This window comes from Corvus cornix, chromosome 28 (assembly GCF_000738735.6).
Source record: "Corvus cornix cornix isolate S_Up_H32 chromosome 28, ASM73873v5, whole genome shotgun sequence".
NCBI classification, from domain to species: Eukaryota; Metazoa; Chordata; class Aves; order Passeriformes; family Corvidae; genus Corvus; species Corvus cornix.
This window is the reverse complement of record NC_046356.1, coordinates 545,379-571,246: the sequence shown is the minus strand read 5'-3', so window position 1 is coordinate 571,246 and position 25,868 is coordinate 545,379. Positions and strand designations below refer to the sequence as shown.

At 53.6% G+C, this 25,868-nt stretch overlaps 2 protein-coding genes and 1 long non-coding RNA gene across 7 annotated transcripts; 1 reads left to right on the top strand and 2 right to left on the bottom strand.

Annotated features, from left to right (window-relative positions):
* Positions 1-411: 411 nt before the first annotated feature.
* On the bottom strand, positions 412-16,394 carry LOC104696916 (excitatory amino acid transporter 5-like). 3 transcript variants are annotated; one of them, XM_019293118.3, is made up of 11 exons: positions 16,082-16,394; positions 13,533-13,612; positions 10,630-10,842; positions 9,909-9,951; positions 8,880-9,102; positions 5,511-5,610; positions 5,066-5,299; positions 3,398-3,592; positions 2,631-2,765; positions 1,762-1,855; positions 412-1,681 (listed from the first exon to the last, which is right to left on the bottom strand). In XM_019293118.3, exons 1-11 carry the CDS (start codon positions 16,256-16,258, stop codon positions 1,514-1,516), a joined length of 1,662 nt encoding a protein of 553 aa, XP_019148663.1. In that variant the 5' UTR covers positions 16,259-16,394; the 3' UTR covers positions 412-1,513. The 3 variants fall into 3 exon arrangements, with proteins under 3 accessions (XP_019148663.1, XP_010409741.2, XP_019148662.1); XM_010411439.4 differs by having other exon boundaries at positions 412-1,651; positions 1,756-1,855; positions 16,082-16,393; XM_019293117.3 differs by lacking the exon at positions 10,630-10,842 and having other exon boundaries at positions 412-1,651; positions 1,756-1,855; positions 16,082-16,393.
* LOC109146251 lies at positions 2,729-6,040 on the top strand. Its single transcript, XR_002048168.2, has 2 exons — positions 2,729-2,817; positions 4,050-6,040. It is a non-coding gene; the product is annotated as an uncharacterized LOC109146251 (long non-coding RNA).
* A 705-nt stretch (positions 16,395-17,099) lies between the features above and the next one.
* On the bottom strand, positions 17,100-25,189 carry PRAM1 (PML-RARA regulated adaptor molecule 1). Of its 3 annotated transcripts, none has more exons than XM_019293066.3 (10): positions 24,640-25,189; positions 22,316-23,000; positions 20,777-20,849; positions 20,263-20,372; positions 19,902-19,956; positions 19,544-19,637; positions 19,104-19,266; positions 18,445-18,478; positions 17,837-17,871; positions 17,100-17,382 (listed from the first exon to the last, which is right to left on the bottom strand). In XM_019293066.3, exons 1-10 carry the CDS (start codon positions 24,640-24,642, stop codon positions 17,378-17,380), a joined length of 1,257 nt encoding a protein of 418 aa, XP_019148611.3. In that variant the 5' UTR covers positions 24,643-25,189; the 3' UTR covers positions 17,100-17,377. The 3 variants fall into 3 exon arrangements, with proteins under 3 accessions (XP_019148611.3, XP_019148612.2, XP_019148613.2); XM_019293067.3 differs by having other exon boundaries at positions 22,772-23,000; positions 24,640-25,186; XM_019293068.3 differs by lacking the exon at positions 22,316-23,000 and having other exon boundaries at positions 24,640-25,186.
* Positions 25,190-25,868: the final 679 nt, after the last annotated feature.

The following is a 25,868-nucleotide window of genomic DNA, read 5'->3' as shown; positions in this document are numbered from 1 at the left end:
CTGGGGCTGCCTGGGGCCTCCCCAGTGTTCACCAGCATCTCCCAGGGCATTTTGGGTGGCTGAGCTCACTCCTGATACAGAGGAACAACTGAAAAACCCTTCGGAGCCAGTGATGCTGAACCAGCGTGTATCAAGGTGATCATAAATGATATGGGAAGGAGGGAGGGATGTCTGGGGAAGCTGCAGAGATTGATTTGAAATGTGATTTTTTTGGGCTTGCAAATGATGTGACTGCTGCTATTGAAGAGCAGTTGGGCTGTAATGTTTAAGAAGGTATTAATTAACCTCACCAAGGAGAGAGGGTGAGAAAGGCCAAAGTTAGCAGCAGTGTCTCAAGCTTACATTGCCCAGGATTCTAACTCTGTGAAGGCTTTTGTAAGTTAATAGAAGATGAGTAGTTCTTGTGCAAAAGCTGGTTTATGATATTTAATAGTTTCTGCTTTTCATTTGGCAAAACTGGAATGAATATTTCTTCTAACTTAAAAAAAATTTTATAGCCTCTGACTTCAGCATGAAAGAATTCTGCACAGAAAATGTTTTCTTTATGTGCAATTGGAGAACAGTTCAGTGATGTGAGTATGGGTCTGAGCTGTGTTACGAGTCCTAATGCTGTGGCAGGAAAGATCAAGAGGGGGAAAAGGGATGAGGTGACATTTTGAGAGACAAATTAATTCAGTGAGATGAATCCTTGGTATAAAAGGCTTTTGTGTAGAAGGCTGCCCTGGGAAGCCTGGATTTTAAGGCTGTAATTGGAATTTGAGCTTGGGGACAGATCCTTAGCTGGGAAAATCAATGCAGTTGCAGTTGGGCCTGGTTAATTAGTTGTCTGTAATAAAACAGCTGTAGAAACAGGTGTACAGCTGGTCCTTCCTTCCCTCCAGCCAGTGGATCCCACTGTCCCTGAGAGAGTGGAACAGCTCAGCCATCCTGTCTGTTACCTGCCAGATGGGAAATCCAGTTATGTCCAACTTAGATTTTGAGCTCTGGACAAAAATTCACGTAATCTTAGTTTTTAGATGAGAACCCAATAGTAAAATAAAAAGCAAGGATTAAAAAAAAAAATCTCTATAATAAGGAAAACAAAAGCTTCTGGAGCACAGCCTGGCTTCCAGGGAAGAGCTGCTGGCCAGAGGGTTCGGAGTTATGCCCCATCCCTACTGCATTCTCACCAAATCCAGTCTGCTAACACCTGCTCACCTCCCTAACTTTCAAAAATAGCTGAGCTTGGAAAAACGGGAGTTAATAAATCCTTCAAACCCAGCCATTTAAGACAGGGCAGTGAGCTCCCAGCTGTGTCCTCAGGCGCAGGGAGGAGCTGGTTGCCTACCCATCAGTGGCAGAGCCATGGTCTTTGAGTGCCTGCTGGGAGTCCCACAGTCTTCAAAGGATAAGAGAGGCTTTTCCCACTTTTGTGCCAAGTAAGGCCTTTATCTTGCAGAGCATCCATATGTGACACTCACAGTGTCAGTGTTTAGCACCAAGATGTCATTCCCAGGAGCAGGAATGCTGTTATCTACACCTGGCAGATGTTATAGTGAACTCCTGTCTGGTCCAACAAGGTTTCGTCAATCATTTCAATCACATTGTCTTTGGGATGCAGGTGTGAGGTCTCTGCAGAAGGAAACTTGTCCGTGTTGCTCACTGGGTCTTGCTGCAAAAAGAAAGAACACAGTTTTAATTTCTGGAGTGAGCAGGTGCCTTGTGCCTGTTCTGCCATGTCCCACGACCCCCTGCCCTCCACCATGCCCTACATACTGGGACGGGCTTTGGGGCAAAGTCCTTCTCGCAGACGTGTGCTATGATGCCAGCAGCCAGGGCGTCACCAAGGACGTTGGTCATTGTTCGTAGTCGGTCCCTGCGGAGAGACAGTGCCGGGATGCAGGGGGTGGCCACAGCCAGCGTGCCCGGGGTGTTGATGGCTTTGGAACATGTCAGCCCCCGTCCTGAATGTCCCTCCCACTGGTGTTGGCAAAGGCTGTGTTGGTTTTGCAGATACAGAGAGAAAACAGTCCCTATGTGAGCCCTGTGCTGGGGCAGCATCTGTCTCACCCTGCCTGTGTGAGCAGTGCAGGGACCTGCCAGTGCCGCCTCCCAAACTGGGACAGCCACTGTTGTGCTCAGTGCAGGGAGAGCGCCTCAGCAAGTCATAAAACTCCTTGAGATGCCTCTTGAGGAGAAATCCTGTAGATCCAGCCACTGCTCCTCTCTTGTCTACCTCTCACATCAGTAGAAGGTGCCAGTGGTGCTGGGTACCCTGTGATGCTGAAAGGTTGAATTGGTGGTGTGTTAACCTTCCTTTATATGAGGGAAAGAGAAAAGCAGCCATGATACTTGGCACTGTTCCCTCTTCTCCCTGGGGCCCTGTGAAGTACAAACCAGCCACCCACGTGTTGGTTCTGTAACTCAGCATCTGCTCTTTGTGGTTTCTCACCTAATGACTTGCTTTGTTTTTATCTTAGTACTTTAGAATGGCACATTTCACAAGCTGTGTGTTTATTTGTCTGTGACAAGTGTAATCCAGCATCAGTTTCTGTCTCGAGAGCAATCTGGTTTCATCCATCAAGAGGAAGATCCATCACCATGAACTGACACTGGTCACTGCCTGTGGCAGTGGCCTGGAGAGCACTTACAGAGCCCAGTCGACGGCGATGATGAGGGTGATGTCCTCGGTGGGCAGCCCCACGGAGGTGAGCACAATGACCATGGTGACGAGCCCGGACTGCGGGATCCCAGCGGCCCCAATGCTGGCTGCCGAGGCCGTGATGCTGCAAAGAGAAGGCAGCTGTGCAATTCAGACCAGCGTGTTTGCATGGCAAAGTGAGTTATTCCTGTGTGGAAGGATTGGATTGGATCTGACTTCCTCCACCTTCCTGCTCCCAGGTGTTATCACTAATTCCCCTGTGCAGAGCAGGGGCTGGCAGCGGGTGCCCTGGCTCTGTGCTCTCCTCTTGCCTTCAGGGTAGGGAGTCCCTCCTTAAAATTATTAAATATTTGCAGATGTATTTAATTATTATTTAGTTCCATGCTTTATTTCCCTGTTTATAAAATGAGGCTATCCCATTCCTGAAGGGAAGTAAATGGCACCTGCACAAATCCTTCTGTGCTCAGCCCTGCAGCGCTGACCTGCTCCAGCCACACGTCTGGGCAGCTGGGCTTTTCCCTACAGGCAAAGTCCTTGACTTGCAGTGGATTCTGGGGTGCAGAGCCAGTCCAGCTTTCCCTGGTACACAGCACAGGGACTGGGACATGCTGCACCCTCCCCTCCTCCTCAGCTTCCCAGCAAATGTCACTGTGCATTAACAAGATCTCTGCAAATGGCAAAAATGCAAGAGGTTGTCCTAATATCTATAAATAGGAATAGAGAGAAATAATCTGGCTGCTACAAAGAAACTTTTACCTTATAGTTATAATTTGTCCCAAATCCAGTTCATACTCATTGACCTGGGCAATGAAGATGGCAGCGACTGCCTCGTAGAGCGCGGTGCCGTCCATGTTGATGGTGGCCCCGACGGGGAGCACGAACCGCGCCACGCGCCTGTCGATGCCGTTGTTCTCCAGGAGACACTTGAGGGTGATGGGCAGGGTGGCTGAGCTGCAGGACAAGAAATGAGCAGTAATTGCTTGTCATTTGTGTTGAGCTTTCTAAGCTGGAGTCAGTGTGATGGGACAGAAATACCAGCCCTCCCAAGGGTGGATACCGCAATGTTACACAAATTGCGGTAGCAGTGAAAAGTCTCTTCGGTTCTCACCATCTGGGGAATAGACATCATTAGCCAAGTGAGCTGCAGGCTGAGAGAGAAAATGTCAGAATGTCCTTTCAGTGGCTGAAGGCGCCACTTTAAGGAGCTGTGTGCCATGGCTGCAGCTCTGTTGAACATCCCTGGTGCCCAGATGAATCCTGCAGCACCTCCTGGAGTGTGGTATGGTGTGTGCCAGCACTGGCTGTGCTGAGGTCCAGCGAGACCCCTGTTGTCCTCACCTGTCTCCTCCATGAGGGATGCCTGCCTCAGCTTCTCCACCCCTGACCTTTCTCTCTCGTTTCTGTCTAGCATGAAGACAACTGTCCCACAGGAACTGGGATGAGGAATGGAGGAAGAAGAACAGGCTGAAGAAAGGAAACCACGGAAAGGAAGTCGATGGGCTTGTGACAGACTCTGGGAGGCAGGGACTGCATTTGGGACAGGCTCTGGATGCAGCACGGTGGCCCCAGCCCTGGGCACAGACCGTGGGGCTGGGACAAGGAGCAGGGTGTTCTCCCTGAGGCAGCTCTCTCTCCCTTAGCTGGCTGCAGAGCAGAGGGAGGAGAAGCCTGACAGAAACAGAGCTGGAGACCCAGGTCCAGGTCATGAAGAGTTGCAGAAGCAAGAGTTGCAGTGGTGGGTACTGGGGAAGGGAGGCACAGTCTAGGTGGTTTTATTGGGATTATGGGGAGGAGCAACAGGCAGGCCAGAAAAACCCTTTGCCTGGTAAAATGTTCTCCAGGAAAATGTTTGAATTTGTGTGTCTTCTGGAAGGGGTGGTAGTTTATAGTGTGAAGGTTTTTTTCATTGTTATAAGGAAAGTATTTCAATGAAAATAGAATAGATAAATATAATCTAAATTGATTAAAGTCTTTTCAAAATAGGCAAGATTTTTCTGTGGATGAACTTGGGATACACTGTAGTTGATGTTAGATTGTCAGTAAAGTGTTCAGAAGACCTTTAACCCCATGCAGTTTATAAAGCACCTACAGTCCCTAGTTTGAATTCATGGAAAGAAAACTGCAGCAATTTAATGAAGTGTGCATGCACACACAAAAACATTGCTGGTTTGCTCTGGGAAAACCCTGGGAGAGGGTGAGTGGAAGAGCACCACGAGCTGCCCAGGTCTGTCACCCAGGGCAGGGCCAAGCGTCTGCTTCCTCCTAAACCAGGAGCATTCTCATTTCAAATAGTGCTGGAGTGTAATTTTCCTTTGAGTCACACCTGTCCTCCCAGAGCTCACCTGGCCGGACACAGCCATGTCTCTCTTGCTAAACCAGATCCCTGCTCTGTGGTATCTGCAGGTTCCAGCTACGTTTTCCTACCTGGAGGATGTAGCTAAGGCGATCAGCAAGGCTTGCAGTATTCCCTGAATGAAAGCAAAGGGGTTTTTCTTGGTGATGAGCACAAAAAGCAGAGGTAAGAGGATGATTCCGTGGAAGGCAAGCCCTGACACTACTGTAATGACATACAGTCCCAGCTTCTGTCCTATAATGGATGGATCTTCCATCTCCAAGATCTTTCCAGCTATGAGAAATACAATGCCAAAGGGGAAGTACCTGCAAAGAATAAGCATAAAAAATTATGAGGATGCAGCAATCACTGGAGCACTGCAGGACAGACATTGCAGTGTTTGGTACTGTGTGGTACAGTCGTACGAAAGCAAATTCAGTCCTCACAACACACACTTGCAGACGTGCAACCGGCATTGCCATCAGATAGCAGGAAAGAAAATCAATCAATCAATGAATCAATCAAAACCAGATTTACCAAACGGCCATCGAGACAATTTTCATCACTGCTTCGTTCAGACACTGGCACACGTTAACCAGCGGGGCTCCTCGCTCGCCCATTTTTCCCAGGAGAAGTCCTGCAACCAAGCACAGCAGGTTGCATTACTTGGGAGCACCACGGGAGCAGCACCTGTCAAGCCGAGTGTCTTGAGGGTCTGGTGGCCACAGAATGGGGCTCACCGGGCAAAACCTGATTTCGTACAGGTTGCCATGTGCTCTTAGGAGTCACGGCCGTTCTTTGCTCCAAGCAAATACAAGCACCTGGCTTGTGTTCCTGGCATTTTCTCACAAAGCCCCACCAGACCCAAATCTGGGATTTGGACTCTTCCTTGCACAGAAAACAGATGAACTTCACTGCTGCTCAATGCTGGAAGAGTCATTTCCTGGGATGGATGAACTGTGGATTAGCTGGATTAAGTGGATATCTGGATTGCTATAATTGCTGGATTGCTTTGGTAATACAAGAATAATGAATTCTGGAAATAAAAATGGAATTCTTTTAAGGACCAGGTGTGGTAGGGCTCTCTCTAGCTGAGGATGTGATGCTTTGCTGCATCCCTGCCCTGCTCTGGAGTGAAAGGGGTCCTGGCTGCCACACAGTGACTGAGCAGTGCTCGGGCCCCTGGTCCCGTGCCCGGTTCCCTTGTGGGCTGGGCTGTGCAGTGCTGGTGGCTCACAGGCTGTGCCGTGGTGGTGACAACACGTGTGGCTGTACAGTGATGTGTCAGGAAGGATCTGAGTGAGTTGCTTAGATACAGGCATTAAGCCTTCTCTCCTAAGTCTGTGTTGGGGTCCCTCCCCTGCCATGGAGCCCTGGGAGAGGGGCCCTGGGCGAGAGACACGGGGTTTCCCTGCCCCTGCTCAGCCTCGTTCCCCAGTGGTTGGTTTGTGTTCCCCGGGGTGGCCAAGGACCCTCGGGTCCCGTGACTGCGGAGCTCCTGAGCTGAGCCCCGGCCATGCGGCTGGAGAAATAAACATCTCTGAAACATCTACCACCAATCTGTCCATATATACTTCGCTTTCCATGGGACTCCTGGTTTGAAATATACTTGTTGCAGTAATCCCCGCTGCGACAAGTCTGTTTTTTTCTTTTGATGTTGTTGCATTAACCTAAACCAGCCTAATTTTCTGTTCAAGGAATACTAGAGCAGAAATACAGGAATGGGTATGGTGCTGTCCTGTCTTCCAGTGCTAAACCCCATTGCTTTCACTGGAGGTTTTCCAAGAACCCATCAAGTAAAGGGAAAAGGAACCTTTGAGCATTTGGCCATCTTGTTTCCAGCTTGGTGCAAGGCCTTCTTCCTGTGTTGGCTAAAATTAATTTTGAAGCACTGTGCAGGTGTCTGTTTTATCTTGGGAAAGAAGAATATAGACAGGATCTTGTCCTGCTCATCCCTCTTCACTCTTCAGGGTTGAGGACTCCAAGAAGCCCTTGGTTGGTGGTTGGATCTCCTACCTTGCTCAAAAGAGAGATGAGGTGGGTTCACATTTGCCAGAACTTTCAGAAATGAGACAAGGCTTGGCGTGTTTAAATACCAGCTCTCTGGATATTCATCAGTATTGGGTGGACACAACAGCTGCTTTGGAAGAAAGTCATTTCTCTTCAGGTCCGACAGAGCTGGTTTGGGAGACATGGCCCAAGCAAATGGAGAGATTCCTGCAAGGGTCTTGAAAGCTCTGCCCTCTGATGGGTTTCAAAAGCAACAGAGAGGCCCTCAGGGACAGTGAAGAACTGTCAGAGCTGGAGTAGCTGTGTGGGGTCACCCCTCAAAGCAAAGTCACTCTGGGTACCCAGTGGGTGCTGCATGGACACCCACAGCCCACAGCCTGCCTAGTTTTGGTGTTGAACACAAATACACTTTACTGAGAGCTTGACCAGCTTCCACCTGGCCCCCCCACCTTGCTGCACGGAGGAGGTGATCCCCATTTCCCAAGGTATAGAGCTGTGGTGCCCTGCCTATCCCTCTCCTCTTTCCTGCCAGGCAAACCCCATTAATTCAGCCTCTCCTCATAGGGAAAGCATCCTGTGGGTGTACAAATGCCCTTTATCAAGCTGCCCGTGTCTGGTGCAGGTGATGCTCTGCCAGTCTGTGGCTTTGTGGAGCTCTAATCTGTCCTGGGCAAAACATGGGGAGTGCAGGTGGCTGAGGCTGGCTCAGGTGATCTCCCACTGCCTCCTAACTCAGGCTGATCCCACTCCCACGCTGGAGGGGTGGTGAAGTGTAATCTTAGAAGAGAAAAGCAGCTTCTCCTTGCAGGTTTGGCAGGGCTGGAGAAGGGCACGTGTCCTGTGGGCAGGAGCTCAGCACCTTTCCTGGGTGTCCAAGGTCTGCAGAGGGTGTTGGTTGCTAGGACAGGAGACTGCCAGAGACATCTTCGGCTGTAAGGATCTGTCAGTGGGTCTGGCTCTGCCCAGTCTCGCTGTGACCAACTCCTCTGAGGTCTCACATTTAGAACTGGCCGCTCTCCGTGTCTCTGACCACAGTCCAGCGCACTCCAGTGCTGTGCTGGCTGCGCTGCCTCTGCATCTCAAATCCTCTAATTGGCTTTCTGGTTCCTTATACACAAAGTTCAAGCTCCTTGCCCTCACCTCTTAACCTACACATAATCCTGCCACCATGCTCATCTTACTGCCTCCTACTCTTTTTCCTTCCTGATCCCTCCCTCCTCCCTTTCTCCCTCAGCCTTGCACCCCATGTCCTCTTCTTACACTTTGAGCCAGCTCCAAGTTCCTCCTTTCAATGACTTTCTCCCCTTTAAACCTCCTCTCTTGCACGTGTCTCTTCATGACTTCTGCTCCTTCTTCCTTCCCGAAATTGCTGCCGAGCACCTTGTCCACACAGGATTGCAAGCTGTTCATGCAGGATGCTTCCCTACCTCCTTCAGAAAGTCCTGTTGGGAATTCCCATATATTTGTAACAGCACCAAGTCTGACCCCACTGTCACATCCTGCCTGCTCAGGGGCTGAACACTCAGTGTGAAGGGTTTGGGTCATTGTGGCGAGCTGTGTCCCAGGCAAAATTATACCTCACTTCAGACCTCATTAGAAGGACTCCCCAGCTTATGTAATGGTTTGAAAACCCTCAGGACCTGCAGGGCTGTGAAGGCTCATGTGGGAAATAGGGGGTGGAAACAGCCTTCCCAGTGCCTACAGCTGCAGTGAGCTCCACCTCAGGTGGTGCTGACAGGGGCCTTGGTACGAGCTCTGTGCTGGGCCTGGAGCTGTCCTCTGGTTCCCAGGGACTGGGGCAATTAAAGCTAAAAGAATCTTGTCCCACATCTTTAGCTCAGTGACCACAGCTGTGGCCACCCTGGGCTGCCTCTGGGCCTATGGAGGAGCAGGTACCTATGGTTGCTGAGAAGATGACAATCCCCAGGACATTCATCTCATTGCTGGTCCCAGCCAGGGTCCTGTAGGTCATCTCGGGTGATGGTGTCAGCTCAAGGAACACAGGCCGATGGATTTCAGGGTTTTTGTCATCAGGTGCAAAGTAAATAAAATTGACAGGTTTTCCTGGGATCTTTTGAAAACCAGGAGACTTCACCACTGGGACAAGAACAGTTCGATACTGGAACAGAAGCAAAGGAGGGAGGTTATGCTGGCATGAGCTTCATCCTGCTCTGAACACGGAGGCAAAGCCAGCCCCAGCCCTAGGCTGGGTGCTCCTGGAAGTTAAAGGTTTGGTTTCCAGGCAGTAAAAGCCTGGTGGAAACAAGCAATGAGAGACAGGCAAGGGGAGCTGTGGCTGTTGGCTGCAGCCCGTCCTCAGCCAAGGCTGCAGAGCAGACTGGCGCTGTTGGTGAGTCGGGTCCCCTGCGGGACGCCAGCGCAGCCCTGGGGTAGCGCTCTGGTCCCTCCGTCCCTCCTCCTGCGAGCTTTACCGATGCTTTCCCAATGCCGTGGGTTCTCTTGTTTTCCCTGTCCCTCCACCCTGCCTGGCCACTCAGTCTGTCCCCTTTGACCACTCTACCTTCCCTCAAGCGTCCCTTCTTTGTGTCCCTTCCCCTGCCTGCTGCCTGCCCACCCCGCTGCCGCCCCTCCCCGGGGACTAAGAAGCCTCTGCACAGGAGCGGGATGAGGGAAGGGATGTGTGCTGCTTCTGTACAGGAGCCTCGCAGGCAGAGGGCAGGCACGGGGGTTCCTGTGAGCCTGTGCCCCCCCAGCACCGTCCTGCCTTCGGGTGCCCACCCTGGGGTGAGTGTGGGGGGATGAAGGGGAAGGGGAAGTTCAGGGAAGGGAACAGAGGGGAAGGGGAAGAGAGGGGAGGGAAGGGAGGGGAAGAGAAGGGCTCCTGTCCAGGCTGTGGGTGGGCAAAGAGGCAGCCCCGTGTGGAGCTGAGCACCATCCTGGCTGCACGCAGAGGGATGAACTCACCTGCTGGAATGAAGCTTCAACCAGGTTAGAAGGAAACATGTTTCTGTAAGAGACCAATGACACAGGGTTAGAGTGTGTTGTGAGAGCATAGGGAGCATCCTGGGAAGCACTTCTGGTGGGCACAATGTCCAGAGGAGAAGAGAGCCAACAACAGCTTATGACAGCTGTGCAAGCTGAAAGCAAAGCAAAGCTGGAAGGTGAACTCAAAGCAGGACTCAGAACCATGTGTAAATGGGATTGGTGGAAGGCCTGAGCCTGGGATGGACATCTGCCATCTGCAGGCCCCTGCTCAGAGCCTGGTCTAGTCAATCCAGTACCTCCAGAAATTGAGATTCTCCCCCAGCCCCTGGGTCTGTGCTGCAGCCCCTCCCCAGGTAACCCCATCTGCTGCTTTAACCCAGCCCTGGGCCAGCTCCAGGCTTGGCATGTTCCAGCTGGGGCCGCAGAGGAGAATCCGAGCCTTGCAGGCAACACAACTCTGTCTGATCTCTGCTGCAGTGCATCTCTTTGCTGATGGCTTTGGGAGAGCAGTGGCAGTGACAGAGTGGCCAGAGGGACATGGATGGGGGGAAACGAACCCCACATTGCTGGGCTTGGAGGTACCAGCACCTGGCCAGTGGTTCTCCTGTTTCCCTCGCGTTCTCAGTGTCTTCTGGGAACTCAGAACCTTCTGGGAAGATCTTGTTATCACAGCCCTGGCTCCTGAAATCCTGTGACACACCTGATCAAATCCAGTAACGCGTCGGCGGAGCTGAGCACCACTTTCTGCACAGAGTAGTTGTCCTTCTGGGCAGCTGCACCAGGATGGATGCTGACCACGAGGATGATCCCCACGGTCACTGCCATAAAGGTCGTCCAAAGGTAGTAGGTGATGGTGATCACTCCCATCTTCCCACAGGCTTTGGAGTCCATGGTGGCCAGCCCGGACATGAGGCTGCAGCACAGAACAGAGTGGTCAGTGTCTGCTCCCCAAACTGCACAAGATACATCTGATGGGCAAAATCTCCAAGGCGGGAGGGATTTCCATAGGTTTTTTTAAACCAAAGCCTAAGGGCATCACTGACCTCTTGCACATTCCTGTGCCAGCGCCCACAGGATCTCAGACCCAGGATGGGCTTGTGACAACCCAAGCTGAGTTGTGAAGGGCAGGAGACACCTCCAAGCCCCTTTTCAAGGTCTAGCTGTGTTTTCTGTTTTCTATGAGGGTTAAGAAGTTTATATTCTTAGTGTATTTTTATGTTGAATAAATGATGCTGCTCCTTTTTTGTGAGATACTGCTCTCTTATATCTCCATCACCTCGTGCCACTGCTGTGTGTCACTGTGAGCAGCAAAGGAAGGTACCAGCAAGGTTCATAAAATCCTGGTGGGGATGGACCCCACACCCCCTGGAGAGAGCTGCAGGTTCAGATTTCATGCACATGGAAGCTTTCCTAAGAAGTAACCCATAAGCTACTTCTCAGCAACACTGGGCTAAAAATAGAGAGGGCATTACAGGCTGCCCCAGCAGGGAGAGCAGTGCTGGCGGTGGGGACAAGTTGGGTGCAGGACTGGAAGGTCCTGAGTGGGTTTGCTGAGGTTACTCACTTGGGAGGAACTGCTGCCACCCTCAAGGACAGAGAGGCCCCACAGAGAGACCCTGACAAATGTGAGGATTGGGAAGTCCCCCACCATGTGATGTTTAACAGGGCAAGTGCTGGATCCTACCCTGGGATGGGGCAGCCCTGGATGCAGGGACAGACTGGGAATCAGAGGCTGGAGAGCAGCGCCGTGGGAAGGGACCTGGGGGTCCTGGTTGGTCCAAGTTGGATCTGAGTCCCCGGTGTGTCCTGGCAGCCCAAAGGGCCACCGTGTCCTGGGGGGCACCAGGCCAGGGAGGGATTGTCCCGCTCTGCTCTGCACTGGGGCAGCCTCACCTCCAGTGCTGGGGGCACTCTGGGCACCACAAGATCAGAAGGGTCCAAAGCTGTTGGAGAGTGTCCAAAGGAGGGACACGGAGCTGGGGAAGGCTCTGAGGAGCGGCTTGAGGGCACTTGGCTCGTTCAGCTGCAGCAGAGGAGACTGAGGGGAGGCTCCTGGGGGCTGCAGCTCCTCCGAGGGGAGGCGGAGGGGCAGGGGCTGAGCTCTGCTCTGGGACAGGGACAGGAGCCCAGGGAACGGCTGGAGCTGGGTCAGGGCTGGGCATGGAGCTCAGGGAAAGGTTCTTCCCCCCGAGGCTGCTGGGCCCTGCCCAGGCTCCCCAGGGAATGGGCCCGGCCCCGAGGCTGCCAGAGCTGCAGGAGCGTTTGGACAGCGCTCTCAGGGATGCCCAGGCTGGGGTTGTTGGGGTGTCTGTGCAGGGCCAGGGGCTGCACTGATGATCCCTGAGGGTCCCTTCCAGCTCAGGATATTCCAGGATTCTATGAAATGTGAGCATTTGGGGGCTGCAGTGTGCCCCACATGCATGCAGACCCAGCCAAGCCCTGACCTTCAGTCAGGATATAATAGAGGGGCTGTGAGGGTCAGTGCCAACCTTGGGGACACAGAGGGTGGCTGACGTGGTGGCCAGCCTATGGATCCCCTTCAGCAGCCACATATCCAGGAGGAGAAGGGCCTTGGAAACTCAAGAGAGTCCACAAAAGCAACACTGACATAGGTGGTGCTTTCCAACTTGGGGCTTGGATCTCCAGAGCTCCATCTCCAGAGCTCGCCCAGTCCCCTCTGGGATGGTGCATAGAGAGAAGACACCACTTTACCATCATTCAGTAATTGTAGAAAAATCCCTGGTTCAATCCAACATGAAAGAAAACTCCCAGGAGGCCTCTGCAGAACCTGCACCCACAGACAGGAGAGTGATCAGAGACAACCACCCAGCAACTGAGCTGCCAGGAGGGCTGAGAGCGAAGGGAAACCCTCAGGCACCTTGGGGAGGGATGTGAGGTACAGACATCTCTATAAGGGATGGTACTGAACAGGCCAAGTGTGGCCAGGATAGAGACCACACTGCTCTCAAAAATAAACCAGAGGCAAATGGGACAACAAGCAAACTCTGACTAACAACAGAGAAATGACACATCCTCGAGGGAACAAGCACCTGGTAATTTTTGTGTGTCTAATGAGCACATGACAACATATTGTTTGCAATATGTCAATCCATATAAGCTTTTCAAGACCTTGATTAGACCCCAATATGACTGCTGGCTCTGTTCCTTATTTCTAGGTCTGTATGGGCCAATAAAATTGGGATTTGCAAACACAGACACAGTACTGAGGGATGCTTATGTTTTTTACCTGAACTTTCTCAAATCCCTCTAAGGGAATCTGCTTTGAGGTTAAACAGCCCGTCACAACTGCCCATGGATGGTCCTGGCATCACCAGCTGCCCAAAAGAAGGGAAACACCCCAGCCAGTGCAGGTGTCTGACCTGGGCACAAGTGCCTATCAAATCCAGGTGAGGATTTGTCCCAGACTGTTGCTGGGAAATCTCAGGGTTTGATGGACACCAAGCCAGGGGATGCTGCTTGACTTGCCAGCTGTTTGGAGCCAGGGTTATTCTCACCCCATGCAGCTTTGGGGTTCTCTCCTCAATGGAGATCTTTTCAATGTGAGGGAAAGATGGTGCTTTAGAGCAGAAGGTGATGTCTTACCTGGAGGTGATCAAGGGCAGGATCAGCATCTTCAGCATCCTCATGAGGAGCTCTCCAGGAAAGGAAAAATACTGCTTCTCCTGCACATAGAGCAGAGCGTGTGTCAGGTAAATGATGATGGATTAAGGGCTCAAACTTGATAAATCTGCCTTTTCCCCAGCCAGTCTGAGCTCTGAGCTTCGTTCTGAGCTGGCAGCTGCTCCTTGAGGCACTCCATGATGCCATTTCCCTGCTGTCCCTTAACTGGGGGCTCACAGATGGGAAATACTGGCCACATGGCAAACCTGGCTGTACACAAGGCAGGGGCATGTGGGGTTGGTCCCCTCCCAAAACCATCCTTGGTTCTGTTGCCATCTAGGGAATAGTCCACATGGCCCCAGCACTGGCTCCTCCCAAAAGTCATTGCACTCATTATCAGGGAGCAGAGACTTGGCTGCATCTGCAAAAGTGTCCCAAAGCTGCTGGCAGCAACGAAAGGTGGGAATATCTCATGGCTGCAGGTGGCAAAGCCGAGCTCAGGGAGAGCCCGGGTGTCTGGCCCATCCATGGGACAATCTTGGTGCCGTGGCATCTCTCCACCCCCTACACCCCTCACAAGGACATGGGGAAGGGCTGCAGAGACATCCCCCAAAGTCTGGATCCCACAGCCATGACCAAGGGGAGAATGAGGGGTCTGTGGGATCAGCAGCCTGGCCAGCATCCCTCCTTCCCTCCATCCCTATCTCTACCCACCATCCATTCCTCCATCCATCCATCCCTACCTCCATCCATCCCTCCACGCCTCCATTCCTCCATGCCTCCATCCCTCCATCCATGCCTCCATCCCTCCATCCATGCCTCCATCCATGCATCCATGCATCCATCCATCCCTCCCTCCATCCATCCATCCCTACCTCCATCCATTCCTCCATGCCTCCATCCCTCCATGCCTCCATCCATTCCTCCATCCATCCATCCATGCCTCCATCCATCCATCCCTCCCTCCCTCCATCCCTCCCTCCTTCCCTCCATCCCTATTTCTACCCTCCATCCATCCATCCATCCCTCCATCCCTCCATCCATCCATCCCTCCATCCATCCCTCCATCCATCCATCCCTCCATCCATCATCTTCCCTCCCTCCATCCCTGACCCCCCTATTTCACTGTGCCACTGTAGTGGTGTCAGGGAGGGATCTGAGTTGGCCCCAAGACAAGCAGGTGTTTTTGGTTACTCCAAAGTAGCCACCACCCCATGCTGGGGCTTTGAGGGGTGCCAAGGCAGCTGTTCAATCGCTCCCCTGTGCTGTCCCTGCACTGTCCCAGTGTGTGGCCTGGGCATGGCTGATGTCCCCAGGGAGCTCAGGCAGAGCGGAGCTGCGATGGGCCCAGCTGGGTGCAAGGGGTAATGCCAGATCCGAACAGCATCTCTTTGCCAGTGGGTCTCTCAGCTGTGTGACACTTCCCCACTGCAGGGAGGAAAGCAGGGACTGGCCACCTCTCCAGCTCTCCTCCAGATTTTGTGACAAAAGTCTTAGTGGGGACAGTCTCTAGTGGCTGCCAGGCCCACAGCAGAGCTGTGGCAACAGAGCAGGATGGGGCTGGAGCAGAGGACGGATAAACTTGATGACAAGGGGCCAGAGCCCCAAGACTGCCAGCCTCATGGCCAGCGTGGGTGGCTGCTGGGCTCTCACGGGTGTGCGCACTGGGATGCAGAGAGATTACACCCAGCTTCAATTAAGTAATGAGATCATCCCTGTTGTGCTGATGCTGAAGGGCCTAATTGAAATGACAAGACTTTTCTAAATCCTAGTGGGCAACACAGGGATGTTCCAGCCCCAGCCGAGCTCTCCCGGAGCAGCATTCCCCCGCCTGGATCAGGGCTGAGCCGTGGCCCAGCTGCCCAGTGTCAGTGGAGCTCAGCTCGGGGCCGTTTTGCAGCACGATGCTCCTGGAACGTGCTGAGCCAACGTGCCTTTTCGGTGCATTTTCTCCAATGCATTTGTCTCCAAGGCTCCTCAAAGGAAGGAGACTCTTCGAAGCCCTCTAGGCTCCCCACCAACCCTATATTTATTTGCTGGGTCCTCTCCAGAGCACGGAAATGTGCTTTGATTGCACATAGCTGGGGAGAGTAATGGGAGGACCCCATCCCTCGAACCCCATCTCCTGGACCCCCTCCCTCAGACCCTGATGCTGCTGGTGGTGTTGGGGGGAGCCTGTTACTGAGCATCTAGCACCTGAGTAAACATTCCCCCCTTTCCCATCTTCATCCCACCTCAAGGCTCCTGCAGCCTTATGGAGTCCAACTCAGACCTCCCCACTCCCACTGGAGGGAGGCAGGATTTGTCCTACACCTTGGGCATTTGTTGGCACCTTTTTGGTCAAAAGAAAAAAAAGAAAAGAAAAAAAGAAAAAAAAAGCCATGGGCAGAAACCTGCCCTGAGGTGGTTTGCTTGAGCAGGAGCCTTTGCTTTTGGGGCTGTGCCCATCTGGGACCCTTACTGGCACCAGGGCTTGCCCCCCTGCCCCACTCCATCCCACTCACTCCCATCACCATCTGAGCCAGGCTTACCAGGTCTGTCAGCTCCAGCGCCCGCAGCAGGAACCCCAGGAGGCATCCAGTGACAACCGAGAGCATCGAGAGAGTCAAGAGGCCATTTTTGTACCAGAAAGCCCGCAGCCACCTCCAGAGGCGCAGGAGGGCGGTGGACAGTGAGTGCAGCACAGCTCTCCTGACCCACTCCCACATGGTCCTCAGCCACCCAGATGATGCCCCTGGGAGCGGCTCCCAGCCCCACTCATGGCCACAGGCCCCGCAGCGCCGATGGACCCCTGCTCTGTGCCAGGAGCTGAGTGTGCTGGTGGCTAATCCCCAGAACCAAAAGCTTCAGGGATATTTGGGAGCCTTTCCCATAATGGAAAGTGACGTCTTCAACTGGTTAATCTGGGCTTGGCATCCTGCCGTGAGGTGCCGAACCCTCCCACTTTAACCCTCCAGCCCCAGGGATGGGGGCCAGTGTGCAGACTGAGGGCAGGGATCCAGCTCCAGAACTCCCTTCTTCTCACTGCTCCTGATCCAGAAGGAGTTGGGTCCTGCCACCAGATCTGGGTCCTGCACCAGATTTGTGCTCCCCACCGGCTGCAAGTGCACCCCAATCCTGCCCCCATCTGTGAGGGCTTCATGAGGGCAGGGTTTGCAAAGGGAAGCTTTCCCAGTTAATGAGAGGATTTCCCATAGCAGTTGCAGACACCAGCCCAAGGCACCAACGGATGGTGCTGAGTGTTCCCACACAAATACCTGCCCCAACAGATCTGACCTCCTGCCAGCTCTCCAGGGAAGCTGCCCCAAGGCCATGAGGTGCTTCTGGAGCATCTGGTCCATAATTCGTGATATTTTAGAGTATTTCTACGTCCAGTTTGCCTCTGATTCAGGCCAGGAGTGTCACTGGGGCCAGAGTGGGGTACAGAATGAAAGGGCAGGAGGGTCCCAGGCTGAAGATGCTCTGGGAATGGGAAAACATTAAAACCTTTATGTGCCTGATTTTACCCCTCTTTCCCCACCCCCCAAAAAATAAGGCCATGGAACCCTCTTGAAACATTGCCATATTTTACACAGACAAAACAGAGCTACAGTGAAGGTGTGACTTGAGGATCTGTGGCCACCTGCCCCATGGGATGGGATCTGGGCAGCCCCATGTGCTGAGCAGCCATGCCTGTCCGTGGCAGCGACGCGGTGGGTTTGCAGTCTGTCTCACAGGAAGCAGAGCTCCTTCACAAAAGCAGCCTGGTGTCTAATGCTGTTCATGTTGCAGCCCTTGGGGAGGTCTCTGTGGTGCTGTCTTGTGCCTTTGGCCCTAGTGTGGTTGGCTCAGCCTGCCAGAATTAGATGAAGTGTGTGCTTGTGAGTAGAGCTGAAATGCAGTTGTCTCTACTCAGCTCCATCTTCAGAGCCAACTGCCAGCCAGGGATGGAGTTTGCATGTCAGGAGAGAGAAAGTGCTTGGGAAAGGGGAGCCTGAGGTGTCTGGGGGATCAGGGATACCTCAAAGGACATTGAAGGGGCCCTGGGGCTGGCAGCAAGTGGAAGGAGCAAGCTGAGAACAGGGTGCAGAGAAGTCCAAATAATTGGGAACAGAGGAACATGAAGACCTTTAGGGAACTGGGAGTAAGTAAAGGATACCTCAGGGAGAGGAAGAGGAATTGCACAGAGGGAAGAGAGAAAGGGAAGGCAGCAAAACGGCAAGGGGTCAGGAGGAGGGGAATCCTGGTGCTGGTGTGGGGGTCACCGTGGCCAGTGAAGGGGTATGGCAGCAGTTCTGTGCACCTACCATAAATCTCAACGTCATCATAGATGTCAGTGTCCCTGCAAGGACAAAGATGGGGTGCTGTGGGCAGTGTGGTCTCCCATGTCCCCACCACCTCCAACCCCGAGGCAAGGGCCAGCTCCTGCTGCCATATCTGTCTCATTTCTCCTGGCATGTCTGTGGGCTCTGGTGTCCACTTGCAGCCCTGTTTCCCCCTCCCAGAGCTGTGCTCTCCCTGCAGAGCTGGGACCATCTGGAGTGGGGTTAACATGCTTCTTGGCCCCTCTCAGGATGGTGGCTTTGTCCCAGGCCGCCGGGAGCTGCAGACCCGGCCATGCAGAGGGGCTGCACCCTGATCCTGTGCCAGCAGCAGCCTCTAAGCAGTGTCTGGGCAGGTCCCACATGAGGGACCACAGCCTGGGGAGTGCTCCCAGTGCCCCAGTGACAATCTCTCCTGACACCAGAAATGGCAGATTCCACCCCAGGGTAACCAGCTGGTGTTAGGCTTATGGTCACAGCCTGAGCTGGGTAGTTTTGAGTTGTCAGCCAGGACTAGTTTGGTACTGGCCACTCATGGAGCAGTCGTTGCAGCTCATGGAGTGGAGAGGAAGGGGCTGGGAAAGGGTACTCACAGAGGCAGCATCACAGCCCGGGGCACGTAGCCATCTGCAAGAGAGTGAGGAAAAACATGTCAGGTTGTGCTGGGAACCAGGGCATCAGTGGGAATCACCCCAGCACCTGTCCCTGCCCAGGGTTTAGCAACACCTCATGTTCCCAGAAAGAGCTGGGACAAGGAAGAACCCAGCTCTAGGAAGCCGAGTGGGACCCTCAGGAGGAACCTGCTCTGGGCAGTGTCAGGAAGGAGCCCTCCAGGCTGAATGGCAGCTGGCAGGGAAGAGCCTGATCCCTTCCTCTCTGCCTGAGGGATCTGCCGCCCATTCCACCCAAGCACCCCTCAGTGCAGACACAGCTTGTAGAGTTCGAGTCCATGGCAAAGGGTGGTGTGCTGGGCTGGTGGCCTGGAGGCTTTGAGGACTGCAAAGGCTTTTAGCAGAGGGAAAGGACAAGCCCAGCTCACAGCAGAAATGCCGCTGCTGAGTGGAAAGAAGAGCAGGACATTTGTACAGAGGAAAGTGGGAACCTTCTCAGGGTAGCAGGGTACCTGTCAGATCCAACAGGTGGAGGAGGTCTGTCAGGAGGCCTGTCATGGGGTGTTTGCATGAAGAAACTTTTTCCCAAAACTGTGCTGTGCTCCCTGCTGTGGGCAAACCCCATCCCCCTCCAGACTTACACCTCCTCTGGCTGTTCCGGCAGAGGATTTGCTCCTGATTTGTAAACTGAATGACATCAAGGATTTCTCCCCGTCTCAGTGGCAGGTTCTTCCCTCCACCCCTCCTCTCTGTTGCTGCAGGGTCGACCATCATCTGAGTCAGGACGTTGATGCTGCCTTCAAACTGAAACACAGACAGCAGTGCCCCAGGGGAGCTGAGTCAGACAGGTCTGACTGCTCTCCCTCCTTGAAAAAAAGCAGATTGCTCTCTAGCCAAATGGTCTGTGGGACTGGTCTGATCTGGGGCAATGGGGCAGGTGTGACCTGGGGGAACAAGGCAAGATGTGATCTGGGTATCACTGGTCCCTGGGGAGCACAGCTCCTTTCTGCCATTGCATTGTGCCCTTCCCAGGAGGGGAGAAGGAGCTCAGAGGGAAAAGTGATCACTCGCTGCTGCTCACCTTGAATTTCTTCTGAAACTCCCTGTCCATCTTCTCTTCCTTCTTGCATTCCTTGAGTGTCCTGGTCTTCATCTTCTGGGAGACCTGGGATTCTCTGCAGTCATTGAAAGCCATGGGAAGTTTCAGATGACCCCATGCTCTGCTCCCTCCTGTCCCCTTCTCCCTGCTGGCTGCTCCCCATTGCATTTCCCTGTGCCAGCTCTGAGGCTGTGGGGGCTCTTGGCCAGGTGTACAGCCTGCAGCTTGTGCTCTTCCTACTGCAAGCCCAGCAGAGACCATTAAAGCAGCAGCTTTGTCACAACAGCAAGGAGCCCTGGCCATTTTGGGACCCTTAGAAAGAGTAAAAAAACCCTGTTACCTCTGTGCAGCTGCCAGCAAGGTAACCCTGTTCGAGGCTCGGCCAGCATCTCCACCTGTAAAACCAAACCCCGGGAGAGGTGCTGCCATGAGGCTGCTGTGAGGTGTAAGTACCTGCCAAAACAGGATACAAAGAGCAGCAAGAGCTTTCTCCTCCTGGGACCAAACCCTGAGTTTGCCCCCAAGTGTGGGGGCATTAGGGTTTCCTGTGCCCATTTACAAGAGGAACCCACTGCCGTCATGTGTGGGGGAGCAGTAGGCTTAGCACAGGCCCTGCCGCTGCCCATGGCTCGTCGGGGCCTCACAGCTCTCAGAGCTGCAGGTCTCACCCCAAACAGCACCCAAGCTTCTGCTGTACCCACCTCCTCTGGGGCGGGGATGCACTGGCAGCTGGGACACAGAAGATAGCAGAAGGCCTGGGCTTCTGGCCAACCCAACAGGCTCGACGTCGTCGTATATCTCATCTCCATCCCTGCAGCAAGGCAGAGCATGGTTAGGAAGTGCTGCTGCAATGATGGCATTGGGGGCCAAGGGCAGAATCAGGGCTGCCAGGAGGAGGGTGGGCAACAAGCAGGTGGGCTGGCCATGGACTGGCCCTGGCTCTGGGGCAGAGCTGGACAGCAGCCCCGTGCCCTGTGCCAGCAGCTCCTCCCACAGCTGGATGTGGACGGGCAGCGGGGTGCAACGGCCCCAGTGAGGTAACATAGCTCCAGGAGATGGCCACGCTTCACACTGTGGGAGCTGCTTGCACACCCTGGGCTCCAGCAGCAGGCAGGAAAACCCAAATATCCTCTTGCTGTCCCCTCTCATGTCCTTCTCAGTGGCTTGGCACAGCCTGGAAGCCACCTGGAATAGCAGTGTTGCCTCAGTCCTTACCCCGTGCCACTCGGAGCATCCTGCAGTGGGAACTGTGTGGGCACTGATGCAACACAGCCTGGCTTCAGGTCACCTGTGGCAAACAGCAGAACAGGAGGGATCAGGGAGGGATTATTTCATATTTTCTCCTCAGCTCTATCAGCCACCCTGAGGTCAGAGCCACTCTGGGCTAGATTTAGTGCGGGGGGAGGTGGGGAGATAAAAGTGACTGCACATCTTGATAGAGCAAGGAGTTTTTTACTCCATAGCCCATTTGTATAGTTCTATGTTACTTTCTTCCTGGACAAATGAGGGAAGGAGAGGGAAAGAGGCCAAAACAGGTATCATGAATGTGGCAAAACCCCTAAATTTCAGATATGTACCAGAGTCAGGGCAAGTCCTGAATATCTCCACGTGCTCCGGATTATCATCAGCCAGAACATGCTGCTGCACCCTTTAGGATTGCCAGCATGACCACACCTCTGCTAACATGCCATTATTGTATCATGAGCCTTGTCTCCAGCCTGATCAACCAGACCAACCAAAAATGGGCACGAAGACCTGAGTACAACATCAAATCTCTGCTGGTTTATGGTACCAAGTAATACAAAGATACCTGGTCCTAAAAATTGTAAGATTGCCCTAAAAAATAACAAAAATGATCAAATCAAGGCAAGGTGTAATTCTAGATGTTGCAACTTGCCTCAGGACCCATGAGACAAATAAATACTTGAAAAACTGCTGGTTTGTAGGACACGGGGGGAGCAGATCCTTCCCTCCTTTACCAGAGCTGCTCAGCCCTGGGTCAGGGCCAGTCATGTAAGAATCTCCCAGCACAACAGCTGGGAGATAACACCTGATAACACCTTTTAATTATAACACAGACCAGCTTGATTTTTCAGTTCTCTTAAGGAAAGGAAGGGAAGTCTATTCTCATGGTTAGAGAAATTGAGCAAGATTTGAAATTGGTTTCATCACCTGGAGCGTGGATTAGCAGAACAGCAACTGTGAGAAACCACCACAGTAGCCTAGATCTGGAAGGCCACTGTGGAGCGTGGCAGGGCAGTGTCTAACTCACCTCCCCTACTGCTCATGCCCATCACATCCAGGCCTGTCCCTAGGCACCTCTGGGAAGAGTCTGGCTCCCATTTTCTCCCTGTTAGGTAGCTGTGGGCAGAGAGATCTCCCCTTCCTCGCTCTCCTCCCAGCTGGACAAGCCTGGGTCTCAGCCTTTCTTTCTCCATGTGCTCCAGTCCCCAACCATCTTGGGCTCACTCCAGTTTGGCAACATCTCCCGTGTTACTTACTCCAACCTTACTTCCTACAAACACTCCAGAGCCTGAAACTTGTGCCCAGCCAGGGCCGGGGCACTTTGTTTCTTCACCTGCTCTCCTTTTCTCTCATTCTCATCCTCATGCTATTGCCTATAAAAGCCCCCACCTCTCCATCAGCCCTCCCAGTATTTCCATCTCCCAGGAGCTGCAGGCTCTAACTGGTGAGATTTTCCTTCCTGAATGAGCAGCGCCCTTCCCTGAGGGACTTCCAGGTGCCTGGCCATACCCAGCTGAGCACTCCTTGGTGGTTCTGTGGCAGGACGGACAGATGTCCCAGGATGTACAGCTGCTCTGAACTTTGCCAAATCCACAACAGGAGGGCGCTGGGGCTTGGCTGGCTTCACTCCCAGGGCCCTGACGTGTGGCAAAGGCTTCCTCCGGGGCAGAACTGGGTGCTCTGCCCTTTGGGGGCCTCCCACAGAGAACAGGGGGGCTGCAACAGCCGCGTCTTTGGCAAGAACCGCTGGAGCCCCCTTGTCTTTGGCGGGTGGCCGTGTCTGCTGGGCTGCCTTCCTGTGGGGAGGAGCAGAGCCAGGTCCCACCTTCTTGTTGAACACATTTCCTCCTGGCTTTGCAGGCACTGGGTGGAAGTTGGCATCTTGAGCCATCCCCTTCCTCTGGCGCACCGTTTGTGCCGGGGTCTCACAGGCAGGCTGTGGTGAAGGCTGTCCCAGACTCTGACCTGTACTGTGAGATGGAGAGGCCCTGCTGCAGCCCACCCTCCTGCTCCAGGGGGGCTCTGGAGGAGGATCACCCTTGGAGGCCATGGCAGGCATCTGTCCTGGTTCTGGTCCATGGGAGCCTGCAGGGCGACTCTCTGGCCAGCCACCCACTTTGGGAGGTTCTTTCCTGTTCTCTTGGAACTTTGCCCGAAGGTGCCTCACCACAGTGTCTCTCTCCTCCACATGCGTCTGCAACCATTAAGAAAAAACAGTTCCAGTTAAAACACCGTGGAGGAAAATGAGTCAAAATTCCCCCTGGGGAATGTGGTATTCCTTCAACATGGTCTCAACACTAAGTCTTCTTCACAAAACAAGGTCTTTGCTCAAAAAGGTCCTGAAACATGTCTGAGAAAACACCACTGGGCTGCACCAAACTGGAACCAGGTTACCCCATCTCGAGGGCATCCAGGAGACATTTCATAGCATCTTTTGGTCTGACCCACCCTTTGTCCACTACCAGGGACCATCAAATCAGATGGGTTGGGTGGTAGTAGCAAAGCTCCTGAAGGCAGAATCTGAGATCCAGAGATTGCCCAGGGCTCAGATTGGCTCAACCTCCTTGCCCTCGTCTTGTTTTCCATGACGAGTTGGTGGGGGAGACCACACAGGGCCATTGGATCCCTCCCTGAAGGAAAAGCTGGGATGGCACTGCTGAGACTCATCCCACCAAAACCTATGGGCAGAAAAAACAAGGCCAAGAGGCAGCAGACTGCCCTACTTTTCTGACATGTGTCTTTCCTGTGTGGTTCACACGGTGCACACACGAACCAGGACACATCTGCTCCAGCACAGAGCTGCCTTTAGCTTCCTCAGTGGCCAAAATTCCCCTTTCGCTAGAGCATCCAGAGAAAAGCTGCCAGGAGGAGGCTGAACAGGTCTTGAAAGAGCACTGCCAGGTTGGAGGTATGGCACAAAGCTACAGGACGGGGCTACATTTTTCCTAAGCTTCTCAGACGGACCTTGTGAGAGGGGAGGGATCACCTTACCCTCGCCATCTTTCTCCAACCCCCTTGTCCCCAGACCACAGTGTCCCTTTGCACCAGAGCTGGCTGCTTTGCTGGAGCTGTATGCTCTGATTCTGGAGTTCTCCTTCTGGGATTTCAGTTTGGGTTTGTGACTGCATAATTTTTATTTTCACAGGGGAAGGGCTGATACGGAGAGAAGCTGATGCAATGTTTTTAGACATAACTGATCAAATGTATATACACATACTTACAAAAGTGCAAGTTCCCCAAACAGACACCCCAGTTTTCCCGGTAAACCCTCAAATGTAGCACTTGGCATAGCAGTGGTGAAGCAGCACAAATGTGCCATTTCCTGTATACCAGCAGTGGGGCTTTCACTCAAACTGGTGAAAAGAGCGATATTCTCCAGATTCCCAAAAACGCCATTGGGATTTTTGACACCTCAATGATTTGGTGGTTTGTAACGATCAGTTTTGGGCCTGTTCCATGAGCTGGGACATGCTAAGAACCCTTGGGTGTACAGCACTGCCATCAATGTGATCAGTTCCAGGTTTTCCAATCCATTTTGTGCTGGTGGGGGCTCTCCTGGATTCAGTGGGAGTGTGGCCTCCTCCTTTTAGATGTTTATATTCAGCCCAAGTTCACCCTGCAAACTTTCCTCTGAGCCCAGGGAACTGGTCAGAGACCTTTGAAGCTCCATCCAGCTCAGATGTACAGGAGGACTTTGCCTTTTAGGAGGAGCGAGGGTGTTGGCCAGATCCAGCCCCTCACAAGGACATCCCCAAAACCCTTCCAGCCAGGACGTATGGCTCCCAGTGTCCCATCCCCATGTCCAATACAGCCCAGGTCTGGCTCTTACTCACCATCTTCCATCAGTGGATGCTTTCCTGTATGCTCGTCTCCTTGCTAAAGACCACCTGAAGCATTCGGGACAAGCCTCTCTGAGGTCACCCTCCCTTGAAACCAGAAGCTCTTTCCTAACGGCTGGTGAGGAGCTGTGTGCAACGCCAGGAAGTTGCTGTTGCCTGATGGTGAGACAGCACAAGGAGGAGGAGAAAGAGGAGGAGGAGCTCCTGGTGTACCACAAGTTTGGCCCTGCTGCTGTTGGACACTCGCGGCCCACCAAGTCCTGCTGGCCTAAGAGTCATATCCAGAGAAAAGCCCCAGTTTTGGGAAGTGACTGCAGGATGCAAGGGGATGGGACCAGGAGGGTGGGCAATGTCCTTGTCCAATGGTGGCCCAGGATTCCTCTGCAGTTCAGGTCTCAGAGCTGCACATGACTTGCAGAAGGTGGAGGTGATTCTTGGAGGTCTCATGGCAAAACCAGCACAGCCCTGCACAGCTGAGCTCTGTGGGAGCACAGGAGAGCTGGGTGAGGACTACGGCTTCCTGGAGTATCCCAAACTGCGGGGCATGTGCTCCACTGAAGAGCCTAATTCCTCTGGGAAGCAAGGGGAAGCTCTGCACGGCAGGGTGCCGTGTTGGGCCATTGCAGTGTCTAACTGTCCTGGTGTCACTGTTTACTGCCTCTGAGGCACAAATGGTCTGAGAGGTTGAATCAAGCCCTGGCAGGGGTGCTCTGGCCTGCTGGTTGGTGCTGGTGTCCCTGCTCCAGGATGGTGTGTCCCTGCAGCCCTTTGGCAAGGTGTCCCACCAGCAGTGCCCTCGGTGCCTGCAGATGATTTTAAGGATAAGACAGAGTTCGAGGATGGGGAGAAGGCTGGGGCAGGCACCTGTTGGCCAAGGGTGGTGGTCCTGGGGGTCCTGTGGAGGGTGGTGGGTGCCCAAGGTGGGCACTGGAGGGCTTGATCCCACCAGCTGGGGGTGGGATGGAGAGAGGGTGCTGGGAGGTCCCACACTGGACCCACGGAGAGCTGACGCTGGGGCACAGGACGGGCAAACAGCAGCGACAGCCACCTCCCAGCTGCCCCACTGCTCCTGGGAGGGCACGTCCCTGTCTGTGGGGGGAGGGAGGCCCAAGAGCCGTGCTGGGGCACGAGGGGTGGCAGGGAGGCACTGAAGGGCAGGGATGGGGGTGTAGGGGCTCTGTTGGGGGACATGGTGAAGGGGGAGGATGAGGGGCCGTGTTTGG